Below are 16,376 nucleotides of genomic sequence, written 5' to 3'. Positions count from 1 at the left end.
AATTGCATAGCAAGGTTTACTATGGAGTCAGAGTTAATTGCCTTGGAGAAGGCAGAAATTGAAGATGAATGGCTAAGAACCTATTGGTTAATTTATTTGTCTTTATAAGCTAACACAGTTCCACCTATGTGTTTATTGTGATTTTCAGGCTGCCAAAGCTCGAGCAAATAATTTATAATAAGAAAGTGCACAATATTGTGAGGCAGCTTATTGAGACCGGTATATGTCCATGGACTTTGTGAGGTCATAAAAGAATTCTACAGATTCTTTGACCAAGCCACTAGCAAGAAGGCTAGTGAGAGAAGCATCGAGGGGGATAGGACTGATACCCAAATCATGACACTGTGATTGATACCCAACCTCTGTGATTGGAGATCCCATGAATGAGGTTTAATGGGAAACGAAGTCACAAGTGAAATGAGATATGGTACTGTCAATTTATGTTTATTAACTATCTTGTTGAAAAGATTAGTTATGAGTCCATCCCTATGGTGTAAGACAGTACAAGATGCAGAGTGATTAAGGATGAGCTTAAAGCTCTTAATGGATCCATAGTCCCTACCTGTTGGGATGGGGTGTTCCCTGCACACACTCTTGATGGATACCACCTATATGAGTGTGGAGTTGCTATCTCCTATGAGACTTGGGTAGGTCTCTAGAGCGCTCATGAAAGCCATTTTATGGTGTAATAACAAAAGATGCAGAGTGAGTAAGGATGAGTTTAAAACTCTTAATGGGTCCATAGTCCCTACTTCTTGGGATGGGATGTTCTCTGCACACATTCTTGATGGACGCCACCTATGTGAGTGTGGAGGTGGTGCCGCCTCCTATGAGACTTTGGCAAGTCTCTAGAGCACTCATGAAGCCCAGAGGCGCATGGCCTGTATAAGGCGCCAACCCGCTATAGAACAACCCAATTTTCTTGATTTGATTTGATTTGACTTTTTGTTTATTTGATTTGATTTAATTTTTTGTTTTTGGAGAAAGTTATGTGGATGATAAGTTTGTTTAACTTGTGGATTTGGTTAAAAGAGTTTAACTCTACCATGATTCATTAAGTTCCTACTTATTTATCCTAGGTGGTTAAAACCTTCGGGTACCACATCGATGCATGCTTTCAATCTCCTTTATTTTATTGTTTGTAACATGTGGGGGATTGTTGTAATATATGTGTGTTACAAACAAATTGTTTTCTTGTTTTCTTTTTCCATAAGCCCTTTTATTCTTTGTTTGATATTTGCTAGTGGCTTCTTTGAGAAATAATTTTTTGTGACCGTTTGGTGATTAAGGGCATTGAGTTTCTCCATACGTTGATTTTCACTTTTATTGTTTCTATTGATTTTCACTTTTATTGTTTCTAGCCGTTGGCCATTAACAATTCCATGGTTTTAATTGTTCAACAGTTTTGACCTTTGACATTAACAAGGTCTAATGATTTTTTATGGTTTCCAAGCATTTTTTACCGTTTGGTCATGAAGTCATTCAAGGCTTTGGATATTAAAAGATTCTCTTTAAGAAGGAAAACGTGAGCTTCATTTCTATATATTAAGCCAACCTTCTTGTCAATATAACATACACAAAAGAGCATTTGAGATATATATATATATATATATATATATATATATATATATATATATATATATTATTTCTATGTTTTCAATTATGTATTTGTTGTTCTACAAGAAAAGATTTGGGTTGTTCTATTACTCTTCGTTATTGGAAGTGCGTCCTTAACGAAGGTAGACGCTATAGTCTAATCCTGGGAGGTTGCGTGTCAAATGATCCGATCACACCGAGTTATTCACTCCGGGAGGCACGAATCAACCTTTAAGGACAACGCTCTTGCGTGATTCTATAGCATTGTGAGATCTTTCCATACTCTATTTTCATCTATTGTATTTTATTTATTTTATTGTTAATATTCATATTGTAATTATTTTATATCAATGAGAATTTGTGCACCATCCAAAATTATTTTCAACATCCACGTGAACCCCTCTCCCAAATTCCAAACTTCCCAGCTCAATACAACTTCCATTCTCTCAAATTCGAGTGTCACCTGACCTAAGAACTTCACCAAATTGATCAGTTGGAAATACCCGACAAGGATTGAATTCCAAAGAGACAGATTGTTACTTATAATTCTCTCGAATACCCATCTAGATTCAGTTAAAATACCAAAATTTGCTCAGCAATTCAGGAGCTTAGAGCCCTGAAAAATACTGTCTCCGAGCCCCTTAGCGAAAATGCAAGCATGGAGTTAGAGAAAACATCTGAACAATTATCCAAGAAAGAAGCAAATTTCTTTGATATAGGCGGAGATTGAGAGAGTTGCTCTTTGCTACTTGTGGTAACGTAAATTGATTTGAGGTTTGGTTGATACTATTGGGTTGTTGTTGTCGAGAGGTGGGGAGAGAGACGAGCGAGAGACACAGATAGAGCAACGGTTAAAGACATCAAAAAAAAAAATGCTCAGTAGCAATACGACGTTGTCTTACAGATTTTGAAGAGAATTTGCGTTGATTTGTAGATTTTGAAGATAATTTGATGAGGTGGGATTACGACAGAATGCTGAGCAAATTTACGTAAAAAGCTTTCTTTATTTTAATTATTCATTTTTAAATTACTTACATTTGGCGTTTTAATTGTCTCATTTAGTTATTTATATATTTTTTAAAAAAAAAATTCAAAGATTTGTTTATTATTTATTTATTCATTCCTTAAAAAGAGAAACAAAAAAAAGATTTGGCAAGCACTCTGTCTCTTTACACTTACCAAATACTTCAGTAATCTGGTGGGTCGGAAGAAAAACATTTTTAATCTATCTTAGCATTTTGGCTAGCTGAATTTGACTAGCTGGATAAGAGCAGATTAAGGGGTCCCCAAGAGATAGCTCAATTGGATAGAGACCACGCCTTATGAAGCGAAAGTCACTAGTTCGAATCCCTCCTTCCCTTTTGTGCGAACATTTCACAAAAAGGAAAAAAAAAAAAAAAAAAAACAGATTAAGGGTGGAGATATCCCAAAGAATTTGGTGTCTTTTAAAAAATTCTATCAAAGAAATTCTCATATGAGATTGGAGTAAAAATTCTATCAAAGATACACTAATTTATTATACAAATTAACTTAGTTTATTTTGAATATATTTTTATGTGAGTCATTTAAGAAAATTATTTAAAAATATATCATTTCAACTACTATAAAATAAGCTAGAAAAAAAAAATGTTAGATGTTATTATAGTGTTTTTTTGGTGTCTTTCTAATTGTGATGTGACTTTTAAAATTATCAATAGATTAATAGTCAATAATGATAATCTCAAATTAAATGATAATTTTAAAAGACATATCGCAGTTAGAAGGACATCAGAATAACATTAGAAAAACACCTAATATTTATCAAAAAAAACGAAGATATTTTTTTAGAAAATTGAAAAATGTTAATTATTTAAAGACAGGGGAATGTGATGCTTTTTGGGCCGCAGAATATGCTCTCAGCGCAAAGCGGTACCGTATGTCACAAACAATTAGAACGAAGTGGCCAATAAGAAAGTGCCACCTCTCACTTTCCTCAACTCCCCGAAATTAAGAGAGGCAGACGGAAATCTCTCTCTCATCACCGTCTTTGTCTGACTGTGCACGTGCTTTAACGCAAAAAAAGTCGTCTCCTTCTCCTCCTTCTGCAGCTGCAATGACCTAAACACCGTTAGGTTTATATCCCTCTCTCTCTCTGAGAGGGGTTCTTCTTACTTCTCTAACCTAATCTACTTCTATCTCCTTGTTCCCCAAAGTGCCCCTCGAAATTCTCTCATTTTACACGCCCTTGCCTCTTATCCTCCTCGGAAACCCCCTCTGTAACCCCCAGTTCTCTGCTTGATTACCAATTCCCATACTCCCCACTGAAACGACGTAGCTTTGAGCTTTGCTTGCATCTTCTTCGGCGTGTCTCGATTCATAGGCTTTTTGGATGTTGCTTCCCTGAATATGGAGAGATCCGACAGTAAAGACGTGGCTGAGAATGCCTCAGGTCATATTTCTAGATTCATTGTTTTTTCTTTTTGAATTTTAAACAACTCGGTTCTTGTTCTGTTTTTGGGTTTCTAGGGGTTTGTAGGGTCTTAGAGAGCTTGTTTGGATGCCGAGAAAAAAAGAAAAGAAAAGAACATGAGATTCTTACTACCCATTTTATTTTCTTTTCCTTTGTCTTCTCAGCTTATCGAATTCTTAAAATTGGGGATCTGCTTAATCTCTGCAAATGTATGTGTATTAGTATTTTGTTAGCTTTATGCCAATCCGAGTATGTTTAGTTTTAGTTTAGGGTTGCCTACAGTTATTTCTTTAACCGAGTTGTCCGAATGTTTGTCCTGAATGATGTGGAGATGAATGGATATCTGGAAAAAATGCTTACCAATTGGGAATACACGAAAATGCTCTGGGATTGAGAATGAAAACGGTTCATATTTTTTACGTAAAGCTTTAATTCCTTCTTTTTCTGGTGTGCAATATGCTATGTTAGAGATTAGTACCCCGAAACTTGATGGTAATTTCTGAAGGTTTGAAGCTGGAGTAACTCGTTGCGCTGATCTGATATGCATCTATAACATCGTTTTGTTTGTCACACAGGTACTACAATCTTTGATGCATCACAATATGAGTTTTTCGGTCAAAATGTTGTGGGAGAAGTGGAATTGGGGGGTTTAGAAGAGGAAGGTAAAGGTCCCGCATTTGGACCTGCTGATGATGAGTACCATTTGTTTGACAGAGACGAGGTAAGAATTTTTTACTTTTTTTTTTTCTTCATATTTGATGTTATCGGGCCATGTTTACTATAATTTATATGGCATTACTTGTCATAATTCATATTATACAATCTACTTCATTGTCAGGTTGGTCCCCTCCTACTTTTGAATGTTAACTCTTATCATTTTAAAGCTTTAATTTTCATTTCCCTACTGTTCATCTCAAGGATACCAATAGATATATGTAGGCCTGTAAATGAGCCTGACAAGTATCAAAAGCTGAGCTCACCTCAGCTTGCCAAGGAGAAAACCTTGTGCGAGCTCAAGCTCCCCCATTATTTGAGCCGAGTGCCTTTTCGAGGACTCGGCTTGGAGCGAGTACTTCCCATCGATCTGGCCAAATCAGTACCCCAACTTCCCTTCAACCAAAAGCCAGCCAACAATCTCCCTCCTAATTGGCCATGAACCCCAAAATCACCAAACTTCTCTCCAATTTTCAGTCATCAAACCAACTCAAAAAAAAATCAACAAGAAAACAACTGAACAAATCAAAAACAAAAGGGAAATCCACCACCAAAAGCTGGCAGCAACGAGGGACGGCTGTCCCTACATCCACTATAGCCAGAACCACTGAGCGGTGGAAACGCCAGCCCTGAAAACTGTCACAGCCTGTGGCAGATCACTGCAAAGATTAGGGGAATCGAAGGTTGCGTAGGTGGGAAGTGAGAATGAATGAACATAATGCAAAATAGGAGGAGTTTCAGTATCTGGAGCGTGAGTTGAGGAACCCTATTCATTTTCTAGGACCTTCTAGCCTGATTAGTTGATTTTTTTATTTTGTTTTTTTATTATCAACATGATTAGTTGATCTTTACTATCCATATTCAATCTATAATCCTTAAATCCTCTCTCCCACCTTTTAAAAGCCTAGCATCAAAATTTTGTTAATGTCCACCACATTAGTGGTATCCTCGATCATTTTAGTGCCACGACCACTTGTCCTAGGTGAAAGTTACCTTGATTAACATGTGTTGTATAGCTCTCTTAGTGGAAGAGCCTGAACTTCTATTTCAAAATCTGACTATATAAACAAGCTTTTCTTACTGATAGAATCTTCAAATGTTTGGTTTAATTACATGCAGAAGTCAGCAAGGTAAAGTAACAAAGTCTTAGTCATTGTTACTTTGTTTGTGACATCTGAATTCCTGCTGATGCTTTGGCTATCATTTATTATTTTGATTTTTTGGTATGACGTGTATTGTGGGGGTCAGACCCAAGGCATCTTTTTTAAGTTATTCAGTATTGCTTGCTCCAAGGATTCTTATGTGGCAGATCATTTACAGCTTTATAGTGACTCTCATTAGTGGAATGTTAATTTTACCGATCGGTGCATGGCTGTGAGGTGGATTTCTTCACCTTGTTTTTTCATTCTGTGGTATTCCATCAGATTGAGACGGGGTGAAGACAAGCTTTGTTGGGCCCCTTCTAGGAGAGGGTTGTTTTATGTCAAATCGTTTTGTAATGTCCTAATATCCCATGACAATACTCCTTTCCATTGGAGGAATTTTTGGCGGAATAAGTTTCCCTTGAGAGGGGCATTTTTTTAGCTTCATCAGCTGCGTTAGGGAAGATCCTCACTGTGAATACCTAAAGGAAGTGACACCTCATAGTGGTAGATTGATGTTGTATGTGCAAGAAAAGTGGGAAAATTGTAGATCGCCTTTTACTCCAAGGTGAGATTAGTAGTGCCTTATGGAGTTCTATTTTCGGCCTTTTTGGGCTAAAATGGGTCATGCCTCGATGATGATCCCTGTCTTGCTTAATGTGGTATATTTGGAGAAAAAAAATGATCATAGTTTTGATAATTGTGAGTGGATAGTGGTGGAGCTAAAGGCCTTCTTCTTCAAAACCCTTTACCACTAGGCAGCTACCTATGATTGCCTTCTTCTTCAAAACCCTTTACCACTAGGTAGCTACCTATGATTGTTTTTCATATTTGTAGTTTTCATTTTTCTTGATCTTTATTTATTTTTGGTTATGTAGTTCTCTTGTATCATTTCTGTGTACTTGGGTAACGCTCTTTCACTTTTTAATGAATTTCAATTGCTTATAAAAAAAGAGGAAAACAAGATAGGCAGTGGGCATGGTAATTCTGTTGATCAGTTCACTGCCAAAAAAAAGCACACATAATTAGAACCTTCAAACTGGAGAATAAGGAAAGGAGGGAATCACCTCTTCTCAGTGTTTTCACTTTTGTGGTTTAAATGCAGAATATGCAAATGTTGATTTGGGTTTTCGATTTTTAATGAAGTTTTAAGAACTGAGCAATGGGGTTGACTCAGTTGGTGGAAGCCTTGGACTTTGAGTGCTCATGGTCTTAGGTTCGAAACCCGTTGTGCAAACTGTTTCTTGGGACGAGCCCCCGAGTGAAGCCTGCGAGTTAACCGGTCAAGGCAAAGAGGGCTGCGAGGCATGGCTCCCATGTTTACCTGATGGATGGTTACATGAAGTGGCCATGCCTTGAAGGAGGTCGTCATAAAAAATAAAAAAATAAAAATAATTGAGCAATGGCATTAAGAATAAAGTAGACTGATTATCAAAACCTTAGCTCTCACTTTCTCCTTTTTCTTTTAAGATTGTAAGTTGAGTAATAAGCTTATGTTTGATCATCAACGCTTCAATTCATTGGGCCTGAAACACCAGTATACTGACTTCAATTTTGCTTATTTTCGTTTCAGGGTGTAGGTATCGGATCTTTGTCTGATGTGGATGATCTGGCAACTACTTTTGCAAAGGTCAGCTTCCTTGAATTTTATGGTTGTGCAGGCATTGCTGTATATATATTTTTGTTTAGTACTACTTGATGAGTTGTCAACTTATTTCATTCTAAGGTCGTATTCTTTTTGGCTATTAAAACCTTGAAAATTGAAATGCTATTTACTAGAAGTTTACTTTTATGCCCCTCTTGTAGAATGCCTGACATCCTTGATTATGCTTAAAGTTGTGTTGTCATAGTGTTATTCTATTGGCATTTAGTTCCCTCTTCTAGTGTATAGTTGTCCCCTATCTTTTTGCTCCTATTTATTTGGTGGTTGACATGTTGTTCTGTTACGCAGTTGAATAGAGTTGTAACGGGACCGAGACACCCGGGAGTTATTGGTGATAGAGGATCTGGATCTTTCTCAAGGGAAAGTGAGTAACCTTATTGTGAATATCTTCTATGTTCTATTGCAGTCTTTAGATCTCTTATTGACACATTAAAAGTGCGGTCACATAAGACATGCTACAATCTATGTCAAAGTGTAAGTAGGTGTTTGTTTCTACTCTTTGGCCTCCAAAAAAAATCGATTTTTGGTGGAGTCCTGCCCTTATGTGGGAGGTTTGTTTGGTGATCCATTTCAACAAATGATTTTGAGATTCATTTATTTGACAAAAACCATTCTGTAGGAGTGGTAATGTGCCAATTCTCCGAAAATTGCTCTTAGGTATCTAAAAAGTGCTTTAGACATAAGTGTCTACAAACGGACCCAAGTTTCTTCTAAGGAAACAGAGAAAAATCTTTTTCTTAGGTGCTGATTAAGCAAATCCTAAAGTTCTTAAAAGAGAATTAGTCAAAGGAAATCTCAGATTTCCATAAGAGGTTTAGGATCTTAGAGTGAATACTTTTTTTATTAGAAGAACAAAAAATTCTAAACCAAACAAACCATTCATGGTATAACCTTCATTATACTTCAACCTTAGGCATATAAAAAAAGTGGTCAAATACCCTTAAATAGGCCAAAATATAGTACTGCTACACTTCCATGCTAAATTACTCTTGAACTGATACTGCTACCGTAACCTTTTTTATTTTTTCCTTAATGAACAAAACCTTTACTTTTCTCATGCACCTGAAAAATCGAGACCCCCTCTTCACAGACAAAGTCGAAGGCGTTTGATTTGACAAAGAACCATCTTGAAGTAACCATCCCATCTTGAAGTAACTATCCCTATCAATCCATAACCAACTAGGCCAGAAAAAAAAAGAAAAAAAAAGAAGAAAAGAAGAATCCTAATATAAGAGCCTGGAAACCAAGAAGTAAGAAAGGAAATGACGGGACACACCTACATGCGCGGTCAAGATTAGCATTTCTTGTAAAATCAACATTGAGAAACTTTCTTTTTTTTTGATAAGACCAAATACTTATCAAAAAAAAAGAAAGTTTGCATATCAAATGAAAATAGTGTGGATGTGGTTTTCCTAAGTTACTAGCCTGAAAAATCACAAAGTATTACCCCATGCAAACCAGCTGATGCTGTAAATTGGATCTTTTATATATTGTGAACATGTTGGTTATGCATTTGAATTTAACTTCTTTCCCCCAATTATGTCTTATGGTTCTATTGCAAATTTTGTCATTATATATTTTGCCACTTTTTTTTTTTTTTTGTCAGTTGATTCACATGCATATATTTTTTAATATCTTCTATTTTTGGAACAATGACTTTACTGCTAATGTCGTCATTTATTTTTCTGGATTGGGGGGGCATTTGCACCCTCTAGATCTCTAGATGTGAAGATATTTATCGAAAATATGAAAAATTAAGTTTTATAATGTGTTAATGTTATGCTAAGCAAAGATATAGTATTAATAAATCCTTTCGTAGCTTTGGCTTCCCTTTGTATACTCCCTGTGTAATTAGGGGCCCAACATGCTTTTTTTTTTCTTTGATAAAACTTCTTATTACTTATCAAAAAATAAATAAATCCTTTCATGAAAATTTAAATGAGATATGATTTTATTAATAATGCACATTGTTGTAAGTATCTAATATATGAGAAAATCAGATCCAATATTGGTTGGAATTTGAAACAACATTATTGGAAAACTGAAAAAGAAGTTGGCTCAAGTGGTAAGGGCCTTGTTCTTGGTGGCATTCCACTAGGTCTAAGGTTCGAATCCCCTTAGATGCAAACAATTCCTTAGGGCTAACCCGATTCGTGTGGAGGGGTTGCTTTATACGGGTCCGAGGTTTACCCGATAAGGGTAGGTACGTAAAGTAACCCTGCCTTGGAGGGGTTCCTCGTCATAAAAAAAAAAAAGATCCCTGTTTTGTTCCTTCCCAGGCTGGAGGGGACCTCAGATGACGCTGAGGTCCCCGTTTTGTTCCTTCCTAGGCTGGAGGTTGGGTCTGAAGATTCTTGACAGGTTGGGTTTGGTAAGGCGTGCCCAAGTGAAGCCGATGAGTACCCTTTGCTCCCTCCAAGGGTCGGAGTCCTCGTCTTGAGTCCAAAGTGAGTGACGTTAGGTTGCCAGAGGTGATGGCAAAAGGTTGTTTTCATTGTGAGGTGAGCCCCCTAGCTGTTTTGGATTTCCCATTATCATCGGCACCTAAGCCCTAAAGGTCCACAACCGTAAGTCCAAGGATAGTAGGTTCTCGAAGATGGATGATAGCCTGATCGTTGAAGAAGTGTTGGGGTTCGTTGGGCCCGCTTTATCTCCCCTTTATCTGCCGTCTATTAAGAGTCCAAGTCCTAGAGATTTTGAGTGATGTTTGGAAAACCCCTCCGTCGAGGGGTTTTCTCTGAAGGGTTACTCTGGCCAGGTTATTCTGGTTGAAGGTTTAGCGCTTTGTGTGGGTTTCGGGTTTGAGGGATTGGTGTTTTGTGTTTTTTTTGGGTTGGGCTCTGCTGGGTGTTGGCTTTGGTTTTTTCTTTTGCTCGCTTTAGTTAAGTCTTGTGTACTTAGGGGTGCTTTACGCTTTTTATAAAATTTTCCTTTACTTTTAAAAAAAAGAAATACCGAAGTTTGCCAAGATCTATGGTGTGAAAGTGTTGCAGTAAGAATTGTTTCAATCTTACACCCCTAGTCTGTTCTTATCAGGAAGCAACAATCGCAGCAGCCAAGGACATGGTTCTGCTGTTGTACAACCAGACTCCGATGGGGACGATGGTGATGGTGATGGTGATGGTGATGAAGACAGCAATCCTCACCATTGTATTAATACAACCCCCAACATCCTTCAAACGCCAAAAGAAAAACCAACGTTCAACCCAAATCAACCAAAAAAGAGCAGTCCGAAAATGAAAGATGGAAATAATGAAAAAAAAAAAAAAACAAAAAACAAAAGGGAAGGCAGAAATGAGAAGAACCAGAGGCAAGGACAAATCCCAAGCTCTTATACCACGTTAATGAAAATAGGAAGAGAATTTTTTTTTTTTTGATAAGTAATAAGAAGTTTTATTAAAAAGCGTAAAGGCGCCCCAAGGTACACTGGGAGTATACAATAGGATCACCTAACTAGAAGGAGAAAAACGAAAAAGAAAATCATCATAACTAATCGAAACTGGAAAGACATGCGCAGCGGTCCAAAGATACAGAGTTTGAAAGCAAGAGGGTAGTATGTCTTCCCAAGTCCCCTCCAAATCCTCAAAGCACCTATTATTCCTTTCCCTCCACAGACACCAAAAAAAGCACGTAGGCACCGTTTTCCAAACCGCGGCACTCTCCCTCCTACCCGAAGACCACCAACAAGCGAGCAAATCCGAAACCCTATTCGGCATCACCCAAGACAACCCAAACCGACCAAAAAAGGTGCTCCACAAAGCATAAGCTACCTCACAATGAAGGAGAAGATGGTCCACTATCTCCTCGGCCTTCTTGCACATACAACACCAATTTGTCACAATCACCCGTCGCTTTCTGAGATTGTCTAGGGTCAAAATTTTACTCAAAGCCGCCGACCACACAAAAAAACTCCCCTCGGAGGAGCTTGGGTACGCCACACACTCTTCCACGGAAATCCTCCCCCAACAAGACTCGCCAAGGCAGCGTAAATGAGCTTGACCTTGAACTGGCCTTTTTTGGAAGAATTCCACCACAACCTATCTTCACACCCTTGCCTCACTTGAGCAGCATGTAATACCTGGAAAAAAGAAGCCAACACCTCCACCTCCCAATCATGAGCTTCTCTAGAAAAGCTCACATTCCACTGATTAGTGCCACCCAGCACCTCCAAATGCTCCTCCACTGAAGCGTCCTTAGCGCAGGCAAAGGAAGAGAATGTATGAAAAGCAAAAGCTGTTTTCTATATCTGCCCTTGCTCAATTCATTCCACATATAAAGGAGAAGCATTTTCAATATGACAAAGAATATTCTGGAAAGGGACAGCTGGTCAGGGACACATCAAGGCTATTTTCTAGAAGAGTACAACATGGCATAGCATTCTCTCTCTAACAGTTAGCTTGTTACTTATTGTCATATAAATAGTTTTGAAGGTGAACAATTAACTGTATCAAGTAACATCAAACGCATGCATCTTTCTAGCGTTACTCAAGTGTTTCTTTAATTTTCCTTACATCTGTTCTTTCTGTGAGCTTGATGGTCTCAAGGAGTATGTTCTCTTTCTCTTTTTGTGAGCTTGACTTCGTGCTGGTCATTCTTCAAGTATAGACTTTTCTTTTTCGTTTGTCTTTACTATTGAGCCCTGTGCATTTGTTTTTCCAAGTGCCATTTATAAATTATTTTTCTGATATTTGTGGCTTGCTTGATTTTTGCAGTTTGTTAAGTAATATAAAGTTGATAGTACTTGATGCCCTTATAATTTCTGCTTATCTGTCCCCTCCCTGGTCCCCAATTTCTTTGGAACTTCCCTCTTGCTAACGCAAAGTTCTGTGTAGGTTCATCTGCTGCTGAGTGGGCACAAGATGGAGATTTTGGCAACTGGTTAGATCAGCATATATATGACTCAGAAACTGCTCAAGAAGAGAAACGGTGGTCGTCACAACCTCAGCCTTCTGCTCGTCATGCGGAACCAAACTCTTTGTACAGAACATCCTCATACCCCCAGGAGCAACCAGTGCTGCATCACTACAACAGTGAACCAATTCTAGTACCCAAATCAACTTTCACGTCTTTCCCTCCTCCTGGAAGCAGATCAGAACAGGGTTCACCGCACCACCTGAATATATCTTCTCTTGGTGGTGGTCCCCAGATGCCCTTCTCTGCACCAAACCTCTCTCCTCTATCTAACTCAAATATTCATTTGGCTGGTTTATCACATGGGTTGCATTATGGTGGGAATATGCGCCAGTTCACCACTGCTGGCCCTGGCCTTTCTTTTAATAGCAGGCCGCAGAATCACTGGGTCAACCATGCTGGTCTACTGCACGGGGATCACTCTAGCCTTTTAAATAACATTTTGCAACAACAGTTACCTCGACAAAATGGGCTCTTGTCCCCCCAAATAATGTCACCTCAGCAGCAGCTGCAACAACAGAGATTGCATCATCAGGTTACAACACCCTCTTTGGCCCATTTTGCAGCAATGCAGTCCCAACTGTATAATGTCCATCCATCATCCTCACATAAGGCAATGCTTGGAATGGCTGATATGAGAGACCAAAGACCTAAATCATCACAAAAGGGCAAACATAATATGCGTTTTTCTCATCAAGGTTCTGATACTGGTAGCCAGAAAAGTGAGAGTGGGTGGGTCCAAATCAGATCCAAGTATATGACATCTGAGGAAATAGAGAGTATTCTTAAAATGCAACTTGCTGCTACACATAGCAATGATCCATACATCGATGACTATTACCACCAAGCAAGTCTTGCCAAAAAAGCTGCTGGATCGAGGTTGAAACACCCTTTCTGCCCATCTCATCTGAGGGAGCTCCCTTCTCGAGGCCGTAACAGTACAGAACAACATCCTCATCTACCTATTGATGCTCTTGGTAGGATTCCCTTCTCTTCTATACGCAGGCCTCGACCCCTCCTTGAAGTTGATCCTCCGCCCTCTGCATCTGGTGATAGCTCAGAACAGAAAGTCTCTGAGAAGCCTCTGGAACAGGAACCATTGCTTGCTGCTAGAATCACCATTGAGGATGGCATTTGTCTTCTTCTTGATATCGATGATATTGATCGGCTCTTACAATTTAGTCAGCCCCAGGATGGTGGGACTCAGCTCAGGCGAAGGCGGCAAATGCTGCTAGAAGGTCTGGCAGCATCCCTCCAGCTTGTAGACCCACTTGGAAAAAGTAGCCACACTGTTGGGCTGACTTCCAAGGATGACCTTGTGTTCCTACGGTTGGTTTCTCTTCCGAAGGGCCGAAAACTCCTTTCTAGGTTCCTTCAGCTTCTCTTCTCTGGTAGTGAGCTTGCCCGTATTGTTTGTATGGCTATTTTCCGTCATTTAAGGTTTTTGTTTGGTGGCCTTCCATCTGATACAGGAGCAGCTGAGACTACTACTACTCTTGCAAGGACAGTTTCCTCTTGTGTTAAGGGCATGGATCTACGGGCACTGAGTGCTTGTCTTGTTGCGGTTGTTTGTTCCTCAGAGCAACCGCCACTCCGCCCTGTTGGAAGTTCTGCTGGAGATGGGGCCTCCATTATTTTGAAATCTGTCCTTGAAAGGGCAACTGAGCTCTTAACGGATCCTCGTGGCACTGGCAACTGTAGCACGTCTAATCGTGCCCTGTGGCAAGCCTCGTTTGATGAATTCTTTACACTTCTGACCAAGTATTGCCTGAGTAAATATGAAACTATAGTGCAATCAATATGTTCACAGACCCAGCCAAACACAGAAGTCATTGGATCAGAGGCAGCCAGAGCCATCAGCAGGGAAATGCCTGTGGAGCTTCTACGTGCCAGTCTTCCTCACACTGATGAGCACCAACGGAAACTCTTATTGGATTTTGGTCAACGATCCATGCCCATTGCTGGTTTCAGTGTGCGTGGTGGGAGTAGTGGCCAGATAAGCTCAGAATCAGTGAAGGGTTAACCGAGGATAAGAAGAGATCATTTTATAGGTTGTGTTTGAAATCCATTCTTTAGTGGGATTTCTCTGCATATCCCCTCTGTATGCTTTTGTGAAGTGAATCTGAAGTAGGGATGTGCCTTCCATGATTTCACAAAGTGAATCTGCTTAGGAATGAAGTTTGGGCGGCATGGGGGAGTGGATGCCAAGCATGTGCAGTTGTAGGCACGGTTCAAGGCCTCAGTGTAATCTGTGTTATTCTAGTTTACTAAAGAAAAAATTCCATATGATGCTCATTTTGACGAATTTATAGTCATGCATAAATGTGTATTATTATGGAAGTTCTTGATGCAAGTTTGTCACTTTAAGATATTTTCTTCTGGTACCCTTCTTTTTGTTTTCTTGCTTGTATTGTAGCTGTTTTAAAAGTGCAGAACAGAACTATAGAAGGGCGTAGAATGTACAGGGTGATCTGGATGAGCCTTCAAAAATTTCTTTTCATTTCATCTAATTCACTTGGAAAGATTTGTTACTCTGGCTTTGTTCCTCTTTTGGGTGGGTGGGTGAGAGAGGTTTGTTAAGTAGATCAAGTAATTCTCATGCATGGTTAAAGAACGAAAAGTGCAACTGTCAATCGAAAAGGCAGAAGGTTAGATGTGTCATTCAATTTGCTTCAGCTTCTTTAACTTTAATAATTGCGAGGAATTTTTGCACTCAGGTATTGTAGCCACTTTCTGGCAAGTGAATTCTTGTACATCTAATTTTTGCACTCTTTCAATTGCCTGTTACGTAGTCCCTTTTGGAGGTCTCTCTCGATTGTTTGGGCCGATTGATAGGTAATTATAGGGAATCCATCCCGACCTCATGGCCAGTATTGAGGAGCTCAAATGATTAAATAGATCTTCTCTTAGGATTAGCAATTTTGCTTGACACAACACATCTTGACCCATAAAATAAAAAGAAGAGCAATGTTAAAAACTGTATTTTTATTCAACAACCATCTCACCATTTTGATGTGGAAATTTCAATGTCCTTGTTAATTTTTTATTTTTTATATATATATATATATATATATAAAAGAAGCTTGGTTGGAACTATCACATTAGCATTGTGTAATAATTGTGTAATAAAAATATGGTTTCTAACGTTACTCTAAAAATAAAATAGAACAAGATATTGATATTGTCTAAACTGTGACTTTTTTGTTTTGGTGATTATGTCACGCATCATAATGCGTGAACAGGCTCGAATGGTGTAGCCACATGGAGATTGCTGGGGATTATGGATCCTAAAAGGTTTTGTTTTTTTTTTTTTTTTTTAAGAAGATAAAGAGTGACACAAGTAGGGAGGAGAATAGTAGCAAGATGACATAAGCTTGCTTTCAAGTCCTTTAACTTTTATATATAAACCGTTTGCAATGGATAAAAAATTGCTACAAAAGTTTGTAGTTAATTCATACAAACTCATCTTGTAAAGTGACATATGTCCCTTAACATAACTATTAAAATTTCTCAAGTGACTAAATTAAGAATAAAAAAAATGCAAAACATGCCTCCAAAGCAAGAGAGGCTCAATAAAAATGAAGCCTAAGGAAAAAAGTTAAAATGAGGCATTTTTAATTTTAAAATATTAATATAATAAATTTTTATATTAAATATAAAATATTAATTTTAAAAATCATTCTTGTAGCTTTTTGAAATATAAATTTACTAATTAAATTTTCAAGATAAATGATTGCAAGTAGGATTTAATTAGTTATGTACTAAAATCAACATCATAGGATCATCTCAAATTATTTATTTACAGGTACATGTGGTTTTGATAAAAGACTAAATTAGTCATTTCGTCCATTGACCGTTAATTGACTTAATAAAAGTCCACGTCACTGACACGTGGACCAAT

General features: G+C 38.3%; 1 protein-coding gene across 1 annotated transcript; it reads left to right on the top strand.

Annotated features, from left to right (window-relative positions):
• Positions 1–3,619: 3,619 nt before the first annotated feature.
• On the top strand, positions 3,620–14,846 carry LOC132180670 (protein PAT1 homolog 2-like). Its single transcript, XM_059593572.1, has 5 exons — positions 3,620–4,024; positions 4,621–4,766; positions 7,475–7,531; positions 7,853–7,928; positions 12,397–14,846. The coding sequence occupies exons 1-5, from the start codon at positions 3,982–3,984 to the stop codon at positions 14,496–14,498; spliced, it is 2,424 nt and encodes an 807-aa protein (XP_059449555.1). The 5' UTR covers positions 3,620–3,981; the 3' UTR covers positions 14,499–14,846.
• Positions 14,847–16,376: the final 1,530 nt, after the last annotated feature.

This window comes from Corylus avellana, chromosome ca5, assembly GCF_901000735.1.
Source record: "Corylus avellana chromosome ca5, CavTom2PMs-1.0".
In the NCBI taxonomy this organism is placed as follows: Eukaryota; Viridiplantae; Streptophyta; class Magnoliopsida; order Fagales; family Betulaceae; genus Corylus; species Corylus avellana.
Note: the sequence above shows the minus strand (reverse complement) of the source record. Positions and strands in the feature narration are given on the sequence as shown.